The sequence below is a fragment of the Danio rerio genome, chromosome 17 (genome assembly GCF_049306965.1).
Source record: "Danio rerio strain Tuebingen ecotype United States chromosome 17, GRCz12tu, whole genome shotgun sequence".
NCBI lineage: Eukaryota > Metazoa > Chordata > Actinopteri > Cypriniformes > Danionidae > Danio > Danio rerio.
The window spans coordinates 14,005,001-14,025,110 of record NC_133192.1 but is presented as its reverse complement, the minus strand read 5'-3'; the positions used below and the strand labels follow the sequence as shown (position 1 = coordinate 14,025,110).

Sequence of the window (20,110 nt, the reverse complement as noted above, 5' to 3'; positions counted from 1 at the left end):
TTGTTTTATTTTAGCCAGAATAAAAGCAGTTTTTAATTAAAAAAAAAAACAAAAAAAAACATTTTAATGTCAACATTATTAGTCCCTTTAAGATAGATTTTTTCAATAGTCTACAGAACAAACCATTGAAATACAAGAACTTGCCTAATTATCCTAACCTGCCTAGTTAACCTAATTAGCCTAGTTAAGCCTTTAAATGTCACTTTAGGCTGTATAGAAGTGTCTTAAAAAATATCTAGTAAAATCTCTGTTAAACAGAAATTGGGAAAAAAACAAACAAACAGAGGGGCTAATAATTCTGACTACAACTGTAGATGCACAAATATAATAGTGTATAGCGCCCTATTAAAAAAATAAATTAAAGATAGATTTGTGAGGAGTGTACTTATATATGCTGAGCACTGTATATACATTATATAATAATTCTTGTCATAGCACAGAATACAAGGAATATGTATGTATTTTCATGCAATCCATTTATGACAGGCCTAAATAAGCCAAAAATCAGCACAGTTAGCATTAGCCCAAAAATACAAATAGCATTGCACATCCCTTTTGTACTCCTATTCAAAACACATTTTGCCATTTCTGAAGCCCCATTACTAATTATGGAATAAAACACTGCTAAAAATTGTGCTGAGGAACTTGAGGATGTAAATGATGACAATTTTCATTTTCGGCTGTGCTATTCCTTTAAAATGACCATTTGTAACAATTCTAATATATTATAAAAGCGATTATTATACATATATATATATATATAATCTCATACAGATTATAAAAAACATAACATTTGGTAAAAAAAGAAAATCATGAGTGTGTGTGTTTTATGACTGTGTAAGTGAATGTGTGTGAGAGATGGACAGAGGGCGGGAGGTAGCCATGAGGCCGCATGCAGCATCCAGGGGAAGAGGGGCAGCAGAGATTATATCCCAGAAGCTGGAGGAGGAGGAGGGGAAGCCATCCCACAGGTGGGGGGCCGATGGTCTTTTGGGAGTCTTTTTTTTTTAGCTACTTTAAAAGAAAATACAAAAAGAGGCTTCAATTCAATCCACATTCAGCAAAAATCAAAGTCACAAGAAAAGAGAGAAAAAAAGGGGAAAACGCACAGGCGCTTTTTTCATGTCTTCCATGTTGACATTGAGCCGATTTAAACCCTCACCTGATGTTTTTCTTCCAAAATAGCCCATAACGCTAGCATACAGGTCCTTCAGGTGGGCCTCAGTGGCGGGCGATTTGCTGTGGCGCTGGGGCGATGCTGCCTGGCCCTTGGGTTTGGAGAGAGCGTGGACCATAGACTTATACACCCCACCCAACAGAGCCACCTGCTGCTGTCGTGAGGGGCTGCACCCTGACTCCTGAGATCTAGATCGGGACCCTCGAGGCCGAAGAGTCGGACGACCAAGTCGTCCACGTCTAGCCCCGCTGATGGAGCCTCTTTCCCGCTCCACCACTTCACAACAGGTGACCCCCTCCCCTACACCTTTCGCCCCAACCGAGTGGCTGCTGAAGTGCCCGAGACGGCGAAGCCGGGTTTTCCAGTGTGCCTCCTTGGGGTCCAAAGGGTTGTGGAACAGCACAGACTCTGTGGAGGGCCGGAAACTGACATGGACCGCACTGCTGTGGCGTTTCTTGTGATCAATATTTGACAACATGGGTCCATGCGAAGCCTGTGGACTAACCTCACTCTCGCTAGCCCTGTCGGTGGCGTCCTGCCGCTGAAGCTGTGCTCCTTTACCGTCCTCTGCTGGCTGCGGACTAACACTCAAATCCCAATCACACTCCTCTAAGCACTCATACAAACTCTTCTCGCTCTGCTCCATCTCTCTATCCCATTCTAGAGCCCAATCGCCCTCAAACTGCACCTGCTTTAAATCTGCACCTGCTTCCATTTTCACATTCTCCCTGTGACAAAACTCCCGAAAAGCACTGAAGACGTCCTCCTCCGCTTCGCCCTCGGGTTGATTGGCCGAGGCCGCGGCTGGACAGGACCAATCGGGGATAAAGGGGGGCTGCTGGCCTGGCATTTGGCAGAGATGGTCATAGATACTTTCGGCCACCTCCAGGGACGCCTGGCTGTCGGGGAGCTGCTGTGGGTCAGTGAGCTGCTGTGGGTTTGGGGAACTGTGGGGGAACTCAATGGTGGTGGTGGTGGCTGTAAAGTGGGGGGAGTGAGAGGGACTGTCAGAGACAGGAAGTGCACCTTTGGCCCGTTCTGCGATGAAGGGCTCCATGATGTCGGAGGCACTGCTACTGCGGGGAAGCGGAGGCTGCTCCAGTTCACCGGAGGCCGAAAAAACTTCAGACGTCGGCGTCTCCTCGCTCTGAGAGCAGTGGCGGTTCCGTGGCCCACGCTGGATCATAGGAGGCTCCTCCAGGTCTAAACATGAACAGATACACAACCATCAGCACATTCAAGAATGTGTTTATGCATCAAAAACAGCACATTAAGAACACAAGCAATAATTCTTAATAATACCTAAGTGGTGATGAAAAATCTTTAAGGGACTGTTATATTAACTTTTCTAACATGCAGAAAAATGCATGCATACAATAAAAACAAAGCACGTTTACTACTGAATCTCAATTCAAGTGAACTATCAGATCACAAACAAAAAAAGCAAATAAGTATAAAAGGCATAATGAATCATTCCACTTGAACATTCTCCCAGATATTCTAGACGAACAGTGATAAAGAATGGCAGACTAGGTCAATCCTGTATGGGGTATTTTTCTCAAACGTTCTGGGTGTGAAGAGGGAGTAATTTGTAATGTGATGCAAAAATTGTTATTTAGATTCACTCTGATGGGAAAAAATAAACAGCACAGACACAAAACACACACATGCCGGTTCCCAAAGAACCGTTGAGTGAAATATCTGGGTCATATTTCACCCCCAAATCAAATGAAAAAAAAAAATAAAAATCCAAATTTTTTTTTTACAGATGATTGTGACTGGATAAGCAGGCAATGAACATTGTTCTAAAAGGATAAATGTTCCAAAATCATCGTTTGTTGTAAAAGTAATGGCAATCATTTTTAGAGACGGAGCAGGACTAGAAAAACTTTTTGACAAAACAAATACTACAGAATCTGCCATAATTCTGAAGTTTTCCTTATAAGACTTTTTGAAAGTCTCTACATTTCCAGATTGGAAATTGGCTTTTTCTCAAAGCCAATTATAATGAATTGTTTGGGGATGCATGTGACCAAAACATTTAACTTGACATTCATCCAGTCAGAAAGTCTTCAAAGCAAAAATGAATGTCAAAGAAATCTTGCAGATTTAACAACCCACTGGAAACACATTTAAGTCTATTAACCGTTATGTGCTGTTGGGAATGTTTTCATTCACCCTGGGGTGATTTTGAGTCTTAATTTGGCCTCAACTATGAGCAAATGAAATGATATTTGGTGACAAATCTTACTTAGACACATATTTTGGGAAAATTCTTTGACAATTCTCAAAAAATCAACAATACACTCCAGGCAAATTTACTGTTGGTAGCTGATTTTGCCTCATTTACTTCTATTATAATGACATATTTTGATTGCAAAGCTATGACACCACATAATCATCCATTCTTGCTGGTTTTCCCAGTTGAAAAAGAGGAAAACTTTGTAATTTGTACTCTTGATTATCATTTGCAGTGCAAAAATAGCTTAGTTTCTGGCTTAAAATTATATGGTTATATGGAGTATAGTGTGTGTGTCTGCACAAGTGTGAGAGAGACCTTTATGCGCTTAACTCGGTATGTTTGAGGAAAAAAATAAGCAGCTCAGCTTTTTAGAACATAGTAAACATAGTAAGTGTATTAATGCACTCACATGATAACTTGTAATTTTACTCCATAGAACTCCATATAAAAGTCTGAAATTTTTTTGCACATCTAATAATAATAATGCCAACTGATGATCGTGAGTAAAATTTTTAAGTTTTACCTCCACCCAAGCGAGAACAGCATCAACAATCCATGATTATACGGTGTCATAGCTTTGCAATAAAAAATTTTAATTGTAACGGAAGTCAATGGGGCAAAAACAGACACCAGCATAATGAAAGGGTAGTCAATTTGAACAGTGCACAAGGGTTAAACAATAACACATACAACACTAAATGTGTCAGGATTAGGCTTGCTAACTACAGGCAGTATCCACACACACACACACACATCCAAATACATGCACATCCATGGACCGGGTCGCAGTCGGAGGCGAGAGTGCCGATTCGGGCTCTACCTGACAGCTCGTCAGCTAGAGGAGTGAGGACAGAGTCAGGCAGGAGAGGGTGTACGGGGTGGATCAGGACAGGTGCGCTTTTAGCACTGCGGATAAAGGCTGAGGACAGCAGACTGTCGCCCGTAGAACAACTACGAAGAGCTACAGATCCGCACACAAACACACCCAGAGGAGGAGAAAAAGAGAAGAACGGCGGAGAGTGTGAGAGAGAGAAAGGGAAATGGGGCAGAGAGAGAGAGAAATGGAGGAGCACAGGAGGAGTTAAAGACATGAGGAGAAGAGAGAGAAAAAGAGAAAGTGATGGCAGAAAGCTGTGAGCATTACAAAGAAGAGGTTAAGAAAAGACCCTCAAATTAGCAATGACATAAGCATCTTATTATTAATATTTTTAATCTTTAATCTGAGAAACATGATGTGTCAAAGATGTCACAGCAGTGTTTTTTTTTTTTTTTTACATCCAAGCCTGTGTTCCATGCTAAATGAGGTGTTTTTAATATTAGGTAATTATTTTGGAGAGTTGTAAAAAAATATCTCTAAATTTTTAAATCAAAAAGTATTTTCTAGACAATCAAAAAATTGCATTATTTTCAAAAATATGTCAAAATTAAGCGATTTGTTTTCTTAAAATAAGTTAAATAATCTGCCAATGTGGTGAGCAAAATAGTCTTATTTTAAACCAAAAACAAGATTATTTAACTAAGCCCATTGGCATATTTTAGCTTGTTTAAAAATAAAAACTCACTTAATTTTGACATATTATCTGAAAACAAGATTATATGTTATACTTCTCAAAAATGCTTCTTTTTTTAGGAATTTAGATATTTGAGGTAGAAACAAGACAAAAACTATAAGTAACTATAAGCAGTGTTTTAAGCATTTTAATCAAAGTTTGTACAAAAATATTTTGCAGCATTGTGAATCAGCACTGAGGATAATAATTTAAAAATATATAGGGTCTTTATTTCCGAAAGATTCAAGTTGATCAAATATACGCCCTGCATTCATCAAAATAAAGCTGCTTTGTTTGTAGGTGACTCACTGTGAGCTTTATTCATTTCTCTATATAACATCATTTACAGTGCATCTGTATTCATATTAGGGCTTTTCCCCACATTTTATATGTTACAACCTTATTCCAAAATGGATTAAATTATTTTATTTCCTCAAAATTCTACACACAATACCCCATAATAACAATGTTAAAAAAAAGAGTTTTGAAATTCTTGCAAATTTAATAAAACTGAAAAACCTGAAAAATCACATGTACATCAGTATTCACAGCCTTTGCTCAATACTTTGTTGATGCACCTTTGGCAGCAATGACAGCCTCAAGTCTTTTTGAATATGATGCCACAAGCTTGGCACACCTGTTTTTGGGAATTTTTGCTCATTCCTCTTTGCAGTACCTCTCAAGCTCTATCAGGTTGGATGGGAAGTGACAGTGTACAGCCATTTTCAGATCTCTCCAGAGATGTTCAATAGGATTTAGATCTGGGCTCTGGCTGGGCCACTCAAGGACATTCACTGAGTTGTTGTGAAGTCACTCCATTGATATTTTGGCGGTGTGCTTTGGGTCATTGTCCTGCTGGAAGATGAAGCGTCACCCCAGTCTGAGGTCAAGAGCACTCTGAAGCAGGTTTTGCTTCAGGATGTCTCTGTACATTGCTGCATTCATCTTTCCCTCTATCCTGTCTAGTCTTCCAGTTAATGCTGCTGAAAAACATTCCCACAGCATGATGCTGCCACCACCATGCTTCACTGTAGGGATGGTATTAGCCTGGTGATGAGCGGTGACTGCTTTTCTCCAAACGTAACGCCTAGCATTCACTCCAAAGATTTCAATTTTAGTCTCATCAGACCAGAGTATTTAGTTTCTTATGGTCTGAGTGTCCTTCAGATGCCTTTTGGGAAATTCCAGGCGGAAGGTGACTCAATACAGGCCTGATTGGTGGATTGCTGCACAGATTGTTGTCCTTCTGTGAAGTTCTCCTCTCTCCACAAAAGAACGCCAGAGCTCAGACAGAGTGACCATGAGGTTATGGATCACCTCCCTGACTAAGGCTCTTCTCCCCCAATCACTCAGCTTAGATGGCCGGCCAGCTCTAGGAGGAGTCCTGGTGGTTCCAAACATCTTCCACTTACGGATGATGGAGGCCACTGTGCTCTTTAGAACTTTCAGAGCAGCAGAAACTTTTCTGTAACCTTCCCAGCCCTGTGCCTCAAGACAATCTTGTCTCAAATGTCCACAGACAATTTTGTTTGTCTGTCTTCATGCTTGGTCTGTGCTTTGACATGCACTGTCAACCCTGGGACCTTATATAGACAGGTGTATGCCTTTTCAAATCATGTCCAATCAACTGAATTGACCACAGGTGGACTTCAGGTAAGCTGCTGAAGCCTCAGCAGATCCTTGATCAGTGGAAACAGAATGTACCTGAGCTCAATTAAGAGCTTCACGACAAAGGCTGTGAATGCTTATGCACATGTGATTTTTCAGTTTTTTTATTTTTAATAAATTTGCAACAATTAAAAAAAATTGTCATTATGGGCTATTGTGTGTAGAATGTTGAGGAAATAAACAAATTGAATCCATTTTGCAATAAGGCTGTAACAAGAAAATGTGGAAAAAGTGAAGCTCTATGAATACTTCCCGGATGCACTGTATGCCCATAAAACTTTACTGAATCAGTTGAAATCAGAATTATAAGCCCTCCTGAATTATTACCCACCGTAAGATTTTTTTCAACACATTTATAAACATAACAGTTTTAATAACTCAATTCTAATAATTACTTTGGTCTTTGCCATGATGACAGTAAATAATATTTTACTAGATATTTTCAAGATTCTAGTAATCAGCTTAAAGTGCAATTTAAAGGCTTAACTGGGTTAATTAGGCAAATTAGGGTAATTAGGTAAGTCACTGTATAACAATGGTTTGTTCTGTAAACAATTGAAAAAATTAATAAAAACCGTTTTTATTCTAGCCGAAATAAAACAAATTACAATTTCTCTAGATGAAAACATATTATCAGCAATACTGTGAAAAATTCCTTGCTCTACTAAACATCATTTAGGAAATATTTGAAAAAGAAAAAAAATTGATAAAATGACATGAGGGCTAATCCTTTGACTGTATGTCAGCACAATAAGAAAGGACATCATTTAACACAATCATGTTTTCTTATCAAAATCCAGATCTCAGCGCATTTTTGTCATTCTGAATTAACAATACAGTAGACAAAGACATAAGCACAGGTTACAGATCTAAAATGTATAACTGATTTAAAGTGCCATGAACAGAAGACACATTGGGGTCTGAAACACACTGACCGACTGTCTTCTGTCGGACGATGCTTCTGGCCTTCTCGATGCCTGGTGATCCAGCGGTGGTGGCGCTGCGCTGTCTCATGGCCGCCGCCTGACCGGGAGGATCTCGACTCCAGCCTTTAGAGAACGACCGATCCACAGTGATTTTCTGGCCCTCATGGATACCACCTACAGGTGAAAATAATATGCATGCTTATTACTATAATGAGAAGTGGACTTCCAGTCATTTAGGGCCCCTAATCAATTCCAGTTTTGGGAATAACCATTCCAGCACAGGTTATACGCAGCGGATGCCTTTCAGCTGCAACTTAGTACTGGAAAACACCCCAACACACTTATTCACATACACTCATACACTAAGGCCAATTTAGTTGATTCAATTCACCTATGGTTCATGTCTTTGGACTGTAGGGGAAACTGGAGCACCCGGAGAAAACCCACACAAACACGTGGAGAACATTCAGACTCAAAGAAATGCCAACTGGCCTGACTCGAACTAGCGGCCTTATTGCTGCGAGGCGACAGTGGCAACCACTAAGCCACTGTGCCGCCCTAGTTCATAAGTATTTAATTTTTTGGTTAAGCTCACCTTTGCCTTTGTGCTTCTTCTGCTTCTGCTCACTAAGTTTGTCCAAGGGCAGCTCGTTCAGGTCCAGGCTGTAAAGGTTTCGTGCCAGCACCTTGGTCAGTGTCTCCATTGTGAGGGACCACTCGGTGACCAGCTCTTCCCAGCAGGTGAGAGAGGACAGGACAGACAGCAGGTCATCCCACAGCTCTCGAGAGATGTACACGTTCAGATTCCCCTTGATCCAGGCCACAATCAGAGTCTAAACACAAGACAATACATACGGAGTAAGAATTACAACAGTCACTTACGATTATTTTAATATTCATGATATATTTCTTAATATTTCTGAATAGGCTGTGCAATTAGACCAACCCGGGCACAACATTTACTTTTAAGGTATTCCTATTTCAGTTTTAAGTTGTTTAAAACATTTTATTTGATTTTATTAGTTAATAGGCTTAGTTTTAAAACATTTTTTTAATTATTATTTAATCAAATATTTATTTTTAGTTTATTATTTACTCAATTGATTTATTTCATTATATTATTTTATTTATTTAATAATGTTATTTGATTTATTATTACTATTATATTATTATTAGCCCACATTTCTCCCAAATTTACCTTTATTTTTATTTTAGTTTTCGCCATTTTAAAACATGTTATTTCAGTTAATAGGCCAACTTGTAGCACTTTTTCCCTTTAATATTTACATTAGTTTAATATTTATTTAATTTGATTTATATTCTAAAGCAAATAACATCTGGAATTATCTTTTTTCATACTTTTTAATGTTTAATTGTAGTCATTTTAATATTCAGCTGTTTTATTTGAGTTTTAATAGTTTTAAACTATTCATTTAAGTTATTTAGTTAGGTTCCAGGACAATATTTCAACAATATAACTACACTTTTATTTTACTATTTAAAGGTTTTTTTTTTTTTGTTTGTTTCCGTTATAGTGCAGGCCAAAATGTAGTACATTTCAAGTATTTAATCTATTATTTATTTTCATTTGTTTGTGTTTATTTCATTTATAATGTAGATTAAATCATATTTGAAATGACCTTTTTTCATTATAATGTTAGTTTTTAGTCAATTTATTAAGCACTTTTTGTCATTTTTATTATTTTTTAAATATGATTATCTCTATTCAGCTTTTTTATTTCATTTTTAGCAATTAAACCATTTGTTTTAGTTAGGTGCTATATTTCAACAATATTTCTACATTTTTAAATCAAGATTTTTAAAAATGTAATATTAATAGTTTTATTTCAATTTCTGCTTTATTTCAAAATGACATGAAAAATTTTTCCTGGAGATATTTTTTTTTAGAAACATCCATCAAAGTCCATTGGCCAGTTAAATTAAAGCCCAAATAAAAGTGAAATAGATCCAACAAAATCAAAATCACAAACAATAATAAAATATGATGTGTACTGTGAAGTTTGCAATGATAATTGACAACAACAACAGCAACAACAACAACAAAAAAGAGCTAAGTGGCACAGTATGCTGGTGTTTGGTACCTGAAAAATGGCTCCAGCCAAACGGCCTGATAAAGTGCTACTCTTCTTTCCATGAGGCATAATGGAGGGAGGCCTCTTCATCACACACTCAGTCACTCGCAGCAACACTAGCAAAATCTGCTCCCTGTGATAAACACATTTAGGATGAGCTTAAACAGACATTTGTTTATTTTTTTATTGCAACATCAGCAACTCATGGCTATTTCATGGCAAGATTAATGTAAATAAAAACATGTTACGTAATAATAACTTCAGAATTTAATAAGAGACAATAAATAAACTAAATAATCAAATAAATAAATAAAAATAAATAGTATTTTAATTGCAAATCAGCAACTTATGGCCATTTCATGACAAGATAAATACAGATAATAGTATATTATGCAATAATGACTTCATAATTTAAAAACAGATTATGAATAACTAAATAAAAACAAATAAATAATGATTTATTGCAACATCAGCAACTTATGGCTGTTTCAAGGAAAAATTAATATAGAAAAAACACATATTATGTAATCGCAGCTTCATAATATAAAAACAAATTATGAATAACTAAATAAAAACAAATCAATAAAAAAATAAATAAAACAAATAAATAAATGAACAAATAAAAATATATAAACAAAAACAAACAAATAAAAATAAATAATTATGGCTCTTTCATGGCAAGATTAATATAGTTAAAACAAATTACTTAATAACTTTATTAATTAATAAGACAAATAAATGATAAATAAAAAAACTTAATACAAATAAACAAACAAATATATATGTATTGCAATATCAGCAACTTATGACAATTTCATGACAAGATTTATATATACAAAAATATATTACGTAATAACAGCTTCATAATTTATTAACAGAAGATAAGTAACTAATAAAAAATTACTAAATAAATAAATAAATAAAAAACATACAAATAAAAACAATTATTTATTGCAACATCAGCAACTTATGGCTATTTCATAACAAGATTTATACATACAAAAATATATGACATAATAATAGCTTTATAATTTAATAACAGATGATAAATCTAAATGATAAAAAAATAAATACATAAAACAAACAAATAATAAAAATGACTAAACAAAACCAAACAAATAAAAATAAATAAATAAACATTTGTCGCAACATCACCAACTTATTGACATTTCAAGGAAAAGTTGACATATACAAAAATATATTAACTTCATAATTTATTAACAGATGATGAATAACTAGACACAAATACCTAACTAAATAATTAAAAACGAACAAAGAATTAAATGAATAAACAACTAAAAATTAATAAACAAAAACAAACAAATAATAAATATATATTTATTGCAACATCAGCAACTTATGGCTATTTAATGGCAAGATTTATATAAACAAAAACATATTACGTAATAATAACTTCCGAATTTAATAACAGAAGAAAAATAAATAAATAAAAATAAATAAATAAATAAATAAACATAAAAAAATTTACATAAAAATATATTATATATAATTTTCCAGTCTATATGTTCCAGTTTATATGATAAATAACTTAAAATTCTTTCTAAACTCATTGGACATACCAGGTCTTCTGGTTCATGGTTTCATGCATGACCAGACTGCGGTAAATGTTCAGCACGCGCTTGCACATGTCCACATGCTCTTCCAGTAGTGATTTGAGCTCATTGGCAGCCTCCAGAAGGAAGACATTAGAGGAATTGGTGATAAAAACCTGAAGGAGGGAAAACCAGATTGAAGAGAGAACATTTCACAAGTTATACCTTCAACTAAACTCAAATTTCCGACTAAAAATGATTTGTGTTTTGGACAATGGTGACACCTCAATCATTGCTCTTTACAGGAGTGTACTCACTATATTTCAGTTCACCTGCACTTACCTGTAGTGTAGCCTGGACTCCAGCGTGAACATTGTACTCAGAATCAGAGCTTTTACTCCTACTCCAATTAGGGTTTCGAACTGACACCGTGAGCCCAACATCCTACACACACAAACAAGATTCACAATGATAGGTAAAATAAAATAAAATAAAATTTAAAATAAAATGTAAAAAAAATAATAATATGTAAAAAAAAAAAAAAAGTTATAATTAAATTAAAAAAATAAAATAAAAAAAAACTAAAATTAAAAGAAAAAAATCAAATCAAATAAAAAAACATTTTATGGAATTAAAATTTAAAATTGTGTTTAAAAAACATTACATTTAATTGAATTAAAAGCATTGAATGCATAAAAGTATTTATCATAAGTATTTATGGGTATATACACATCTTATTTAATTTAATTTTAATTAAACTAATACATTTTTTCTATTGAATACTTAAGATTTATTTCCATTAAATAAATGATATTATATTGTAGTTTGAGGTGTCTATTTTTTACTTTAGCTCTTTGGGTTTAAGCAAAGCACATTAGAAATAAAATGCATTATTACTACTATTATTATTATTGTTATTATTAATATTAATATATTATATTATTACTTTTTATCATTTAATTTATAACACAAATCTAAATTTTTATTAATTTAAAATATATTTGCATAAAATACAGATTTGTAATGAATCTTTTGCATTAAAATTGTTTCAATAATTATATTTTAAATAAACATTTAAAAGAATATATATATATATATATATATATATATATATATATATATATATATATATATATATATATATATATATATATATATATATATATATGTATACACACACACACACATGTATATATATGCACACACACAGTTGAAGTCAGAATTATTAACCCCCCTGAATTATTAGCCACGTTTATTTTTTTTCTCCAATTTCTGCTTAACAGAGAGCAGATTTTTTGTCAACACATTTCTAAACATAATAGTTTTAATAACTGATTTATTTATTCTTTGTATTATGACAGTAAATAATAATTTACTAGATTTTTTTCAAAACACTTCTATACAGCTTAAAGTGACATTTAAAGGCTTAAATAGGTTAATTAGGCAGGTTAGGGTAATTAGGCAAGTTATTGTACAAATATGGTAATTCAGTAGACTATCAAAAAAACATAGCTTTAAGGGGCTAATAATTTTGAAATAAAAAAAAATTTAAACTGCTTTTATATTTTATTTATTATACACTGTTTCTTTTCAATGGGTGGAAGTTTTTTTTTTTTAAACTGTTTTTGACTGTTGAAATAATAAAAAAAAAAATTCCACTATTTGTTTTACTTTTATACTATTCGGGAGCCACATGCACCCACTGAAGGCTGATTTATACTTCTGCGTCAAACGCCGGCGTATGCTACGGCACTGACGCATAGCCCTTCGCCGTGGCTATCGGCGTCACTGACGTGCACCTCCTATTAAAAAGCGTAACTACACGTCGCAACGACACGTAGCGTAAGCTCTGTGATTGGTCGGCTTGGTAGCGCTGACGAGTCTGGGCGGGACCGAGAGCCGCGCGAATGGCGCGATCGATTGTTTACAAGTGTGGAGTCCCGTGAAGGAGCTCTGGATGGAAAGTTTTGTTTTGTGTTTACCTCATAGTTCAAGTTGTATCACGACCGCCGGTTCTTGCCTCAAAATGAGCGAGTTTGAGATACTTGTACATCCCGGAAGTGTTCAGGAAAAGCAAAAAAGCAGCGAAGAAACTCGACACAGAGGAACTTTACACCTCACTGCCAACTAGCATTTCGGAAGTGTTAATGCAGACCGACAGAGACAGCGCGCAGAAGTATAAATGCACATCCACGCGCGTTGCATGCGCCATGGGTTATGCTGGTCACCTGACGCAGAAGTATAAATCAGGCTTGACCGGTAAAAGCTGCTGTTTTTGTACAGTATTGCCAAAGCATGTTATATTTGTATAAAATATGCAAAATATCAACATCATCAAATTAAAAAAATAAATACAGCAAAGGAGAAATAAATTACAAAGTAATAAAAACATCTATGGAATAAAAATCTCTAAAAAGTATAATTACAAGACTAAAAAGTGTTGGTAACAAGGCAAATATAAAATAAGGCAAATGAGTTAATTAAGCATTTCTAGCGGTGTACATCTATTCAGCAGCCAGTTTAGATGTAATTTCTTCCTCTGAGAATATAGAAAAGTTTATCTGAGTCGTTAAGATCAAAGGGTTAATTATATAATGTTTCTCTCTGTCTTGCGCCTGTACATGCATTGTCAGCTGTGAAGCCAAGTGAAAGTAAATCAGGCTTAAAATAAAAATGATGACAGCTTAGAAAGCGAAACCAAAAGCCAAATCCTGGACGTTTTACAAGATTTAAAAAACCCCGGATGGATGCATTTTTAGTCCAAAAAAGGCGGGTCTCTGCCGAACACATGAGATTGTCTGTGAGAGTGTTGACAGTTCTCAAACACACCACAAGAAGCAGAAAATGTGTAGGATGAGAGAAGATTTTCCACCAGTTAATCGATCGCGGATGTTTGGCTATTGGGTGGATACAAAAAAAAAAGTGTAAAAAATTATAATCATGAAAAAATAAATGTCACCAAATATACTTGGGTGGCCATTAATACACCTGGGTGGCCCGCCCAAGTGAAGTCCATGTTTGGGAAGCACTGAATACCGTATAAAGCAACGCAATGTAATAGAGCATAATATACAGTTAATATATTACACAATATAGAATTATAAAATTACATATTTTATACTTTTATAATTTGTCAAATGACAATTCTACCAATATAAGCCTGATAAAAGCTTCTAATATCCCCCTAGCCAGACTGAGTGCAATAATTTAAATACTGGATATTGCCCAATCCCATTACAGATATATCTGAAGCAAAGAAACTCTGGAGCAAGCTGTTGTGCAGGCTGACTCAGCATGTAATAAGTTGTGAGACACCCACCTCCTCCTCGTCTTTATCAGCTCTCTGCTCGTGAGTTGAGTCCAGCTGGCCTGTGAATCGCTCTTCCTCTGGTTGTCTCATAAACACAGGCTTATCCTGCTGAGAAATCCACTCTTGATACACTCGCACCACCTTACGCATGGCTGCAGCCTCACACATCGGCAGCAGGAACGCCTGCACAACACAAAAGATTTTTACGATCGTTTTATTCTAATCAGTTACAATCAATACCTCCAGGATATTGTGTGCCTGGATCACAGATTTTAAAAGCATAATCATGAAAATAGCACAAATTCAGAAATAAAAATGTTGTGAGTGCATGTTATGAGTAGGCCCACCCGGAATCTGCGCACGCAGAATTCTGCAGATTTTTAGCCCATCATTAATTCTGTTCATTTAATTGAGTAAATGTGTGCAAATCTATATTTATTCAGTTTTTGATTATTTCAGTAATATTATTGACTTATAAAAAAATGTTCATCTGGTTTATGTATAATGCAGTTTGTACAGTAATATTTTGTCTTTTACTAGACATATTATGTGACAAACTTGCTTTATTTACCAAATAAAGTGAATCTAATTGGATTTGCATTTTAAACATTGAATAAAAGTTTAAAAGATTTTATTTTTATTTCATATATTAAGGTTTTAGTTACGATACTCCCAAAATAATTCCCCAGAAATCCGCAGAATTTTATCAAAATTCTCAGCAGAAATAGCAAAAAACTTACGCAGATCTAGTTATGAGTGACATTTTAACCAACTTTTTAATCTGGACTAAAACATGCCAGTAAAGATTGTTCTGATTCTTCATTATTATTATTTACCCCTCCATTTCCAATCAACAACATATTTAATAATAATTATAGCATGACTTTTCTAATTCTAATCAAGGTCAGATGTATTGTCTTCCCTAGGAGAGATTTGTTGCTAGAAACAAAGGTCTGCTGTACATAGACACACACAAGACAACATATAACATACACATTAAAAATTTTAATCCCAAAAATCAGTGTTGGGGAAAGTTAGTTTTGAAAGTAATGCATTACAATATTGAGTTATACCCAAAAAACTACTTGCATTACTTTTTACGCTAAGTGATGTATTACATTACTTTGAGTTACTTTTTATTGCCTTTACTGAGGCTTGATCTCTTTCAGAACTTGTTTTTTTTCTCTTTTTTTAATAGTAGTTCTGTAATTAACAACGCACTGTACAACCTACACATTCATTTACCTTATACCTTTACCTTAAAACTGATATTGAGCAAAAGAGATGGTGTGTTGTGTTTCGTATTTTTAATGAAAATGAAAGGAGGCAGTTATGTTTTAGGCTTAATTTTGTTATAAATATGCATACAGTGAAGATGGTGGTGATATAAATAAGAAGCTACATGACACCTCAACATTTTTGGTGTCTGTTAAGTTGCCAACATCAAAATAAAATTAGGTAGTTTCTTATATCATGTATTCCTTTTATTGTTAAAATAGCAAAACAGCATAGCCAGGGTGATGTGAATGACGTTAAAGTACACTGTTCCCTTTGAAGATTTACCCAACGTGTCCTCGGAAGTTTGAACTTGCAAGAAAAGGATGCAAGACTGAACTTTGTGTGGGCTACTTAATATTGAGAAAAATGCTCAATCAAATAGGCAAAATTCTGCAGCTATGCCACCGTTTTCCACCATCCACACTGGCATGGAGCAGCAGCATAAAAAAGAAAGAAAAAAAAAACATCTCTTCAGGATTTTAAAACGCTACGTTTTCGCCGCTCAAAACCTCTGGGGTAGTGTGGACAGAAGGCTTAACCGTAGCAAAACTTGCTTTTTTTTCCAAAACTGAAATGTATTAGTGTAAACCAGGGGTCACCAATCTCGTTCCTGGAGGTTCGGTGCCTTGCAGGGTTTAGCTCCAACTTGCCTCAACACACCTGCCTTTGTGTTTCACGTATACCTAGTAAGACCTTGATTAGCTTGTTCAGGTGTGTTTGATTAGGGTTGAAGCTAAAATCTGCAGGACACCGGACCTCCAGAAACAAGTTTGGTAATTCCTGGTGTAATCTTAAGTCTTCCATTTCTTGACAGACCAGGTCTTTAAAATCGTCAAAATATGGTCTGCAGCAATACTATATAACTGTCACATCCATAGCAGTTTCTCTGTTTGAACAGTTAAACAATCGACTTCCCTCATCACCACTTCTTAAAACTGAGCCGCACTTCCTCCTCTTTCATTGATATGTAAATGCGCTGTAGTTCTTCTGTTCCTCCTGACTTACCTGGCGAAATATCTCTGTGATGAAGTTGACGTTGGTTCTGGAGGAGCACAGGACCCGGCGCACCACCTCGATGTCGGTGAGGTGCTCTTCATCCATGCTGCAGAGGCTGGAGGAGCTGGGCTCTCTCTCCGTCAGGGTGCTGGTGTTGGAGTGCGACTGCTCTGGTTCGCCAATACCACCACCATCCAGACTGTCCTGTCGTGGGCCGCCATCTTCTCCTCGAGCTGCTAGGCCTGCTGCCGCTCTCTGAAATATCGGCAAAAGAGCTACTGAACTAACTGTAAATCCAGACACAATTCCAAGAAGTTAAAAACCCAAGTGTGAAATCAAAATTTACAATATTTATTTTGCTTAAGTGTGTTGTTAATCTTTAGGTTAACAGTTAATCTGATTTGGTAATCAGATCAATCAAAGTCTGATCATTTGCTTTTGTATTTGAAGTGTCAGTCCTTCTCTACTGACATCTGTTTTACAGCTTATGCCCCAATATTCTTAACCATGCCCCTCTTAATGTTAGTTTCTATGAGGGAATGATGCAAAAAAAGAAAGCCCAATTGGAAGTACATCAACATACTGAAATAAAAGTCTCAGCAACTTTCTTTCACTCTGACTTTAAAAGGACACCCATAATGCAAAATCAACTTTTGCTATTTGGACAGAGCTGTGTGCAGGTACAGTGTGTGTCTGACATTAAAATAGTATCCAAATCCCAGTGATTTTGAGGCTCACCGCAATGTGATGATGAAGTTCAGTTTTCCCCACCCACCAAATTGATTGACAGGCACCTATTAATGTTGCCATACTAAAGGCTGATTTTTACTTCTGCGTCAAATGCACGCGCATGGTACGGCGTAGCCTACGCGTGGACACATAGCCCTCGCCATGGCCACCAGCATCACTAACGTGCACCTCTCAAAAAAATGTAACTAAACATCGCAACAACGCGTAGCGCAAACTCTGTGATTGGTCGGCTTGGTAGCGCTGACGAGCGTGAGCGGGGCCGAGAGTTGCGCAAGCATGTCGAGTGAAGGAGCTATAAATGAAAAGTTTTGTTTTGTGTTTACCTCATGGTTAAAGTTGTTGCACGTCCGCCAGTTCCTGCCTCAAAATGAGCGAGTTTGAACCACTTGTAAGCGTTCAGAAAAATCAAAACACCAGCGAAGAAACTTGACATAGTGGAACATAAACACCTCACTGACAACTAGCGTTTTGGAAGTGCTATTGCAGAGCAACAGAAACAGCGCGCATAAGTATGAATGCACAGCTAAGCGCGTTGCATGTGCCATGGGTCACATCGATCACTTGACACAGAAGTTTAAACCAGGCTTAACACATAAACGTCCACAGAACAGTATTCGCAAAGAAAATGTGATTAAAAGATCTGTTCCAACTCTCTGTGATCAGCTGCATCACATGAATGAGTTTTAGAAGTTTCAAACATTTTGAAAGGTGCAATTTAGACACCAAAGACTTATCTTAGATCAGGGGTGCTCAATCCTGTTCCTGGAGATCTACCTTCCTGCAGATTTCAGCTCCAACCCTGATCAAACCCAGCTGAACCAATTAATTAGGACCTGAACACCACTTGATAATTACAGGCAGGTGTGTTTGATATGGGTAGCAACTGAAATCTGCAGGAAGGTAGATCTCCAGGAACAGGATTGAGCACCCATGTCTGAGATCCTGTAAAGGGGTAAAATAGGAGCTCTTTAAATGTGTAAGGTCAAACATTAAGACTCAATAAATGTTTTGAGCGCCTTTAAATTACCAGTTGAGAATGGCATAAACTTGAAAGGTTCTGCTCATAGTATAGTATTCGCTAACCGTTTCATGTTTTTCAGTTGTACACTTGTTATTGCAGTGCATTACATGATTGAATGTGCACACAATAATGTCCACTACAGTTTCAAAGAGTATTATTGGTAATTCTTACCATTCTATGTTTATCAAATATGCACTTCTATTGTGGAGACTTATGAGATTGAATGAGCACACTTGATGATTTTCATGATTGTTTAAAATGCATTATGGGGATTATTCGTTGATTGTGTTTAGTGAATAATGTTTGTAGACTTTCAATTTAATGTAATGTAATTTAATGTGTATTTATATAGCGCATTTATTGTGTATGGCCATACACCCAAAGCGCTTTACAGTCATGAGGGGGGGTCTCTCCACACCACCACCAGTGTGCAGCATCCACCTGGATGATGCGACGGCAGCCACAGGACAACGACGCCAGTGCGCTGACCACACACCAGCTATTGGTGAAGTGGAGAGACAGTGATAGAGCCAATTCGGTAGATGGGGATGATTGGGCCAATTCGGTAGATGGGGATGATTGGGAGGCCATGATTGTACAGGCCGATTATAGGACTTTGCCCAGGACACGCAAACGGGGATGGGGTTACACCCCTGCTCTTTACTAGAAGTGCCATGGGATTTTTAATGACCACAGAGAGTCAGGACCTCGGTTTAACGTCTCATCCCCCCCCTTGTTCACCCCTTCACCTTTACTGGGGCATTAGGTTGAGTGCCCCATGCTGCCTCCCTAACACCACTTCCAACAGCAACCTAGTTTTCCCATGTGGTCTCCCATCACAGTACTGACCAGGCTCAGCCCTGCTTAGCTTCAGTGAGTAACCAATCTTGGGCTGCAGGGTGATATGCAATTTCATAATGCACCAAAACAACATCTATCATGGCTTCAGAAGCAATAACAAATGTATTTCTTATCAGTTAAGGCTATGGGTAGGGCTGAGCGGTCATCTTGTCACTGAAGTAAAGGTGTTTGATTAGCAGTAAATGTCAGTTAAAAAGCAAGAAGGAATTTGTGTGCATGGAAACTCAAAACTCATAAAAAAAACCAAGAAATCCCCAAAGTAGTTGTTAAATAAACAGAAGATTTATCGATTTTCATTAATTCAATGTAACTAATAAACGCAGGACTACAGAATCATCTCACAGAAAGATTCATTTCAAACACTCGACTAAAGTTATGAAGTGAGTTTGGAGTAAAAATGTAATTAAACGTGGTAATTTCACATGCTTTCAGATTTAGCACTGAGAAGCTATGCCAACGGCTGTCATTATCACAGTACGATTATTTTTATTTTCATAATGGCCCCAGTAATTGATTATAAACATGATTTTTTTTCATAGCTTGGTAAATTACAGCTCTGTATGGTAAGTGCTGCTCTGTCTGAAAGCACATGCTGGAGATGTATTGCTTATTACAGAACCGGCTTTACTGACAAAATGCGCACACAATCACCTTCGATTCATTGTGCAGCTCTAGGTAATGTGAA

General features: G+C 36.2%; 1 protein-coding gene across 13 annotated transcripts in view; it reads right to left on the bottom strand.

Moving 5' to 3' along the window:
• ralgapa1 (Ral GTPase activating protein catalytic subunit alpha 1) overlaps positions 1-20,110 on the bottom strand; it is a 156,473-nt gene that overhangs the window by 102,635 nt on the left and 33,728 nt on the right. For 5 of the 13 annotated variants that reach the window (XM_021467317.3, XM_021467316.3, XM_073928229.1 and 2 more), the window contains exons 10-17: positions 16,803-17,048; positions 14,529-14,702; positions 11,552-11,653; positions 11,237-11,385; positions 9,666-9,789; positions 8,159-8,396; positions 7,573-7,737; positions 2,204-2,380 (exon numbers count right to left, since the gene is read on the bottom strand). In XM_021467317.3, the coding sequence (XP_021322992.1) occupies positions 2,204-2,380; positions 7,573-7,737; positions 8,159-8,396; positions 9,666-9,789; positions 11,237-11,385; positions 11,552-11,653; positions 14,529-14,702; positions 16,803-17,048 (1,375 nt within the window). Of the gene's footprint in view, positions 1-1,162; positions 2,381-4,239; positions 4,381-7,572; positions 7,738-8,158; positions 8,397-9,665; positions 9,790-11,236; positions 11,386-11,551; positions 11,654-14,528; positions 14,703-16,802; positions 17,049-20,110 lie in introns of all 13 variants that reach the window. The other 8 variants (XM_073928224.1, XM_073928222.1, XM_073928225.1 and 5 more) reach the window with 3 other exon arrangements.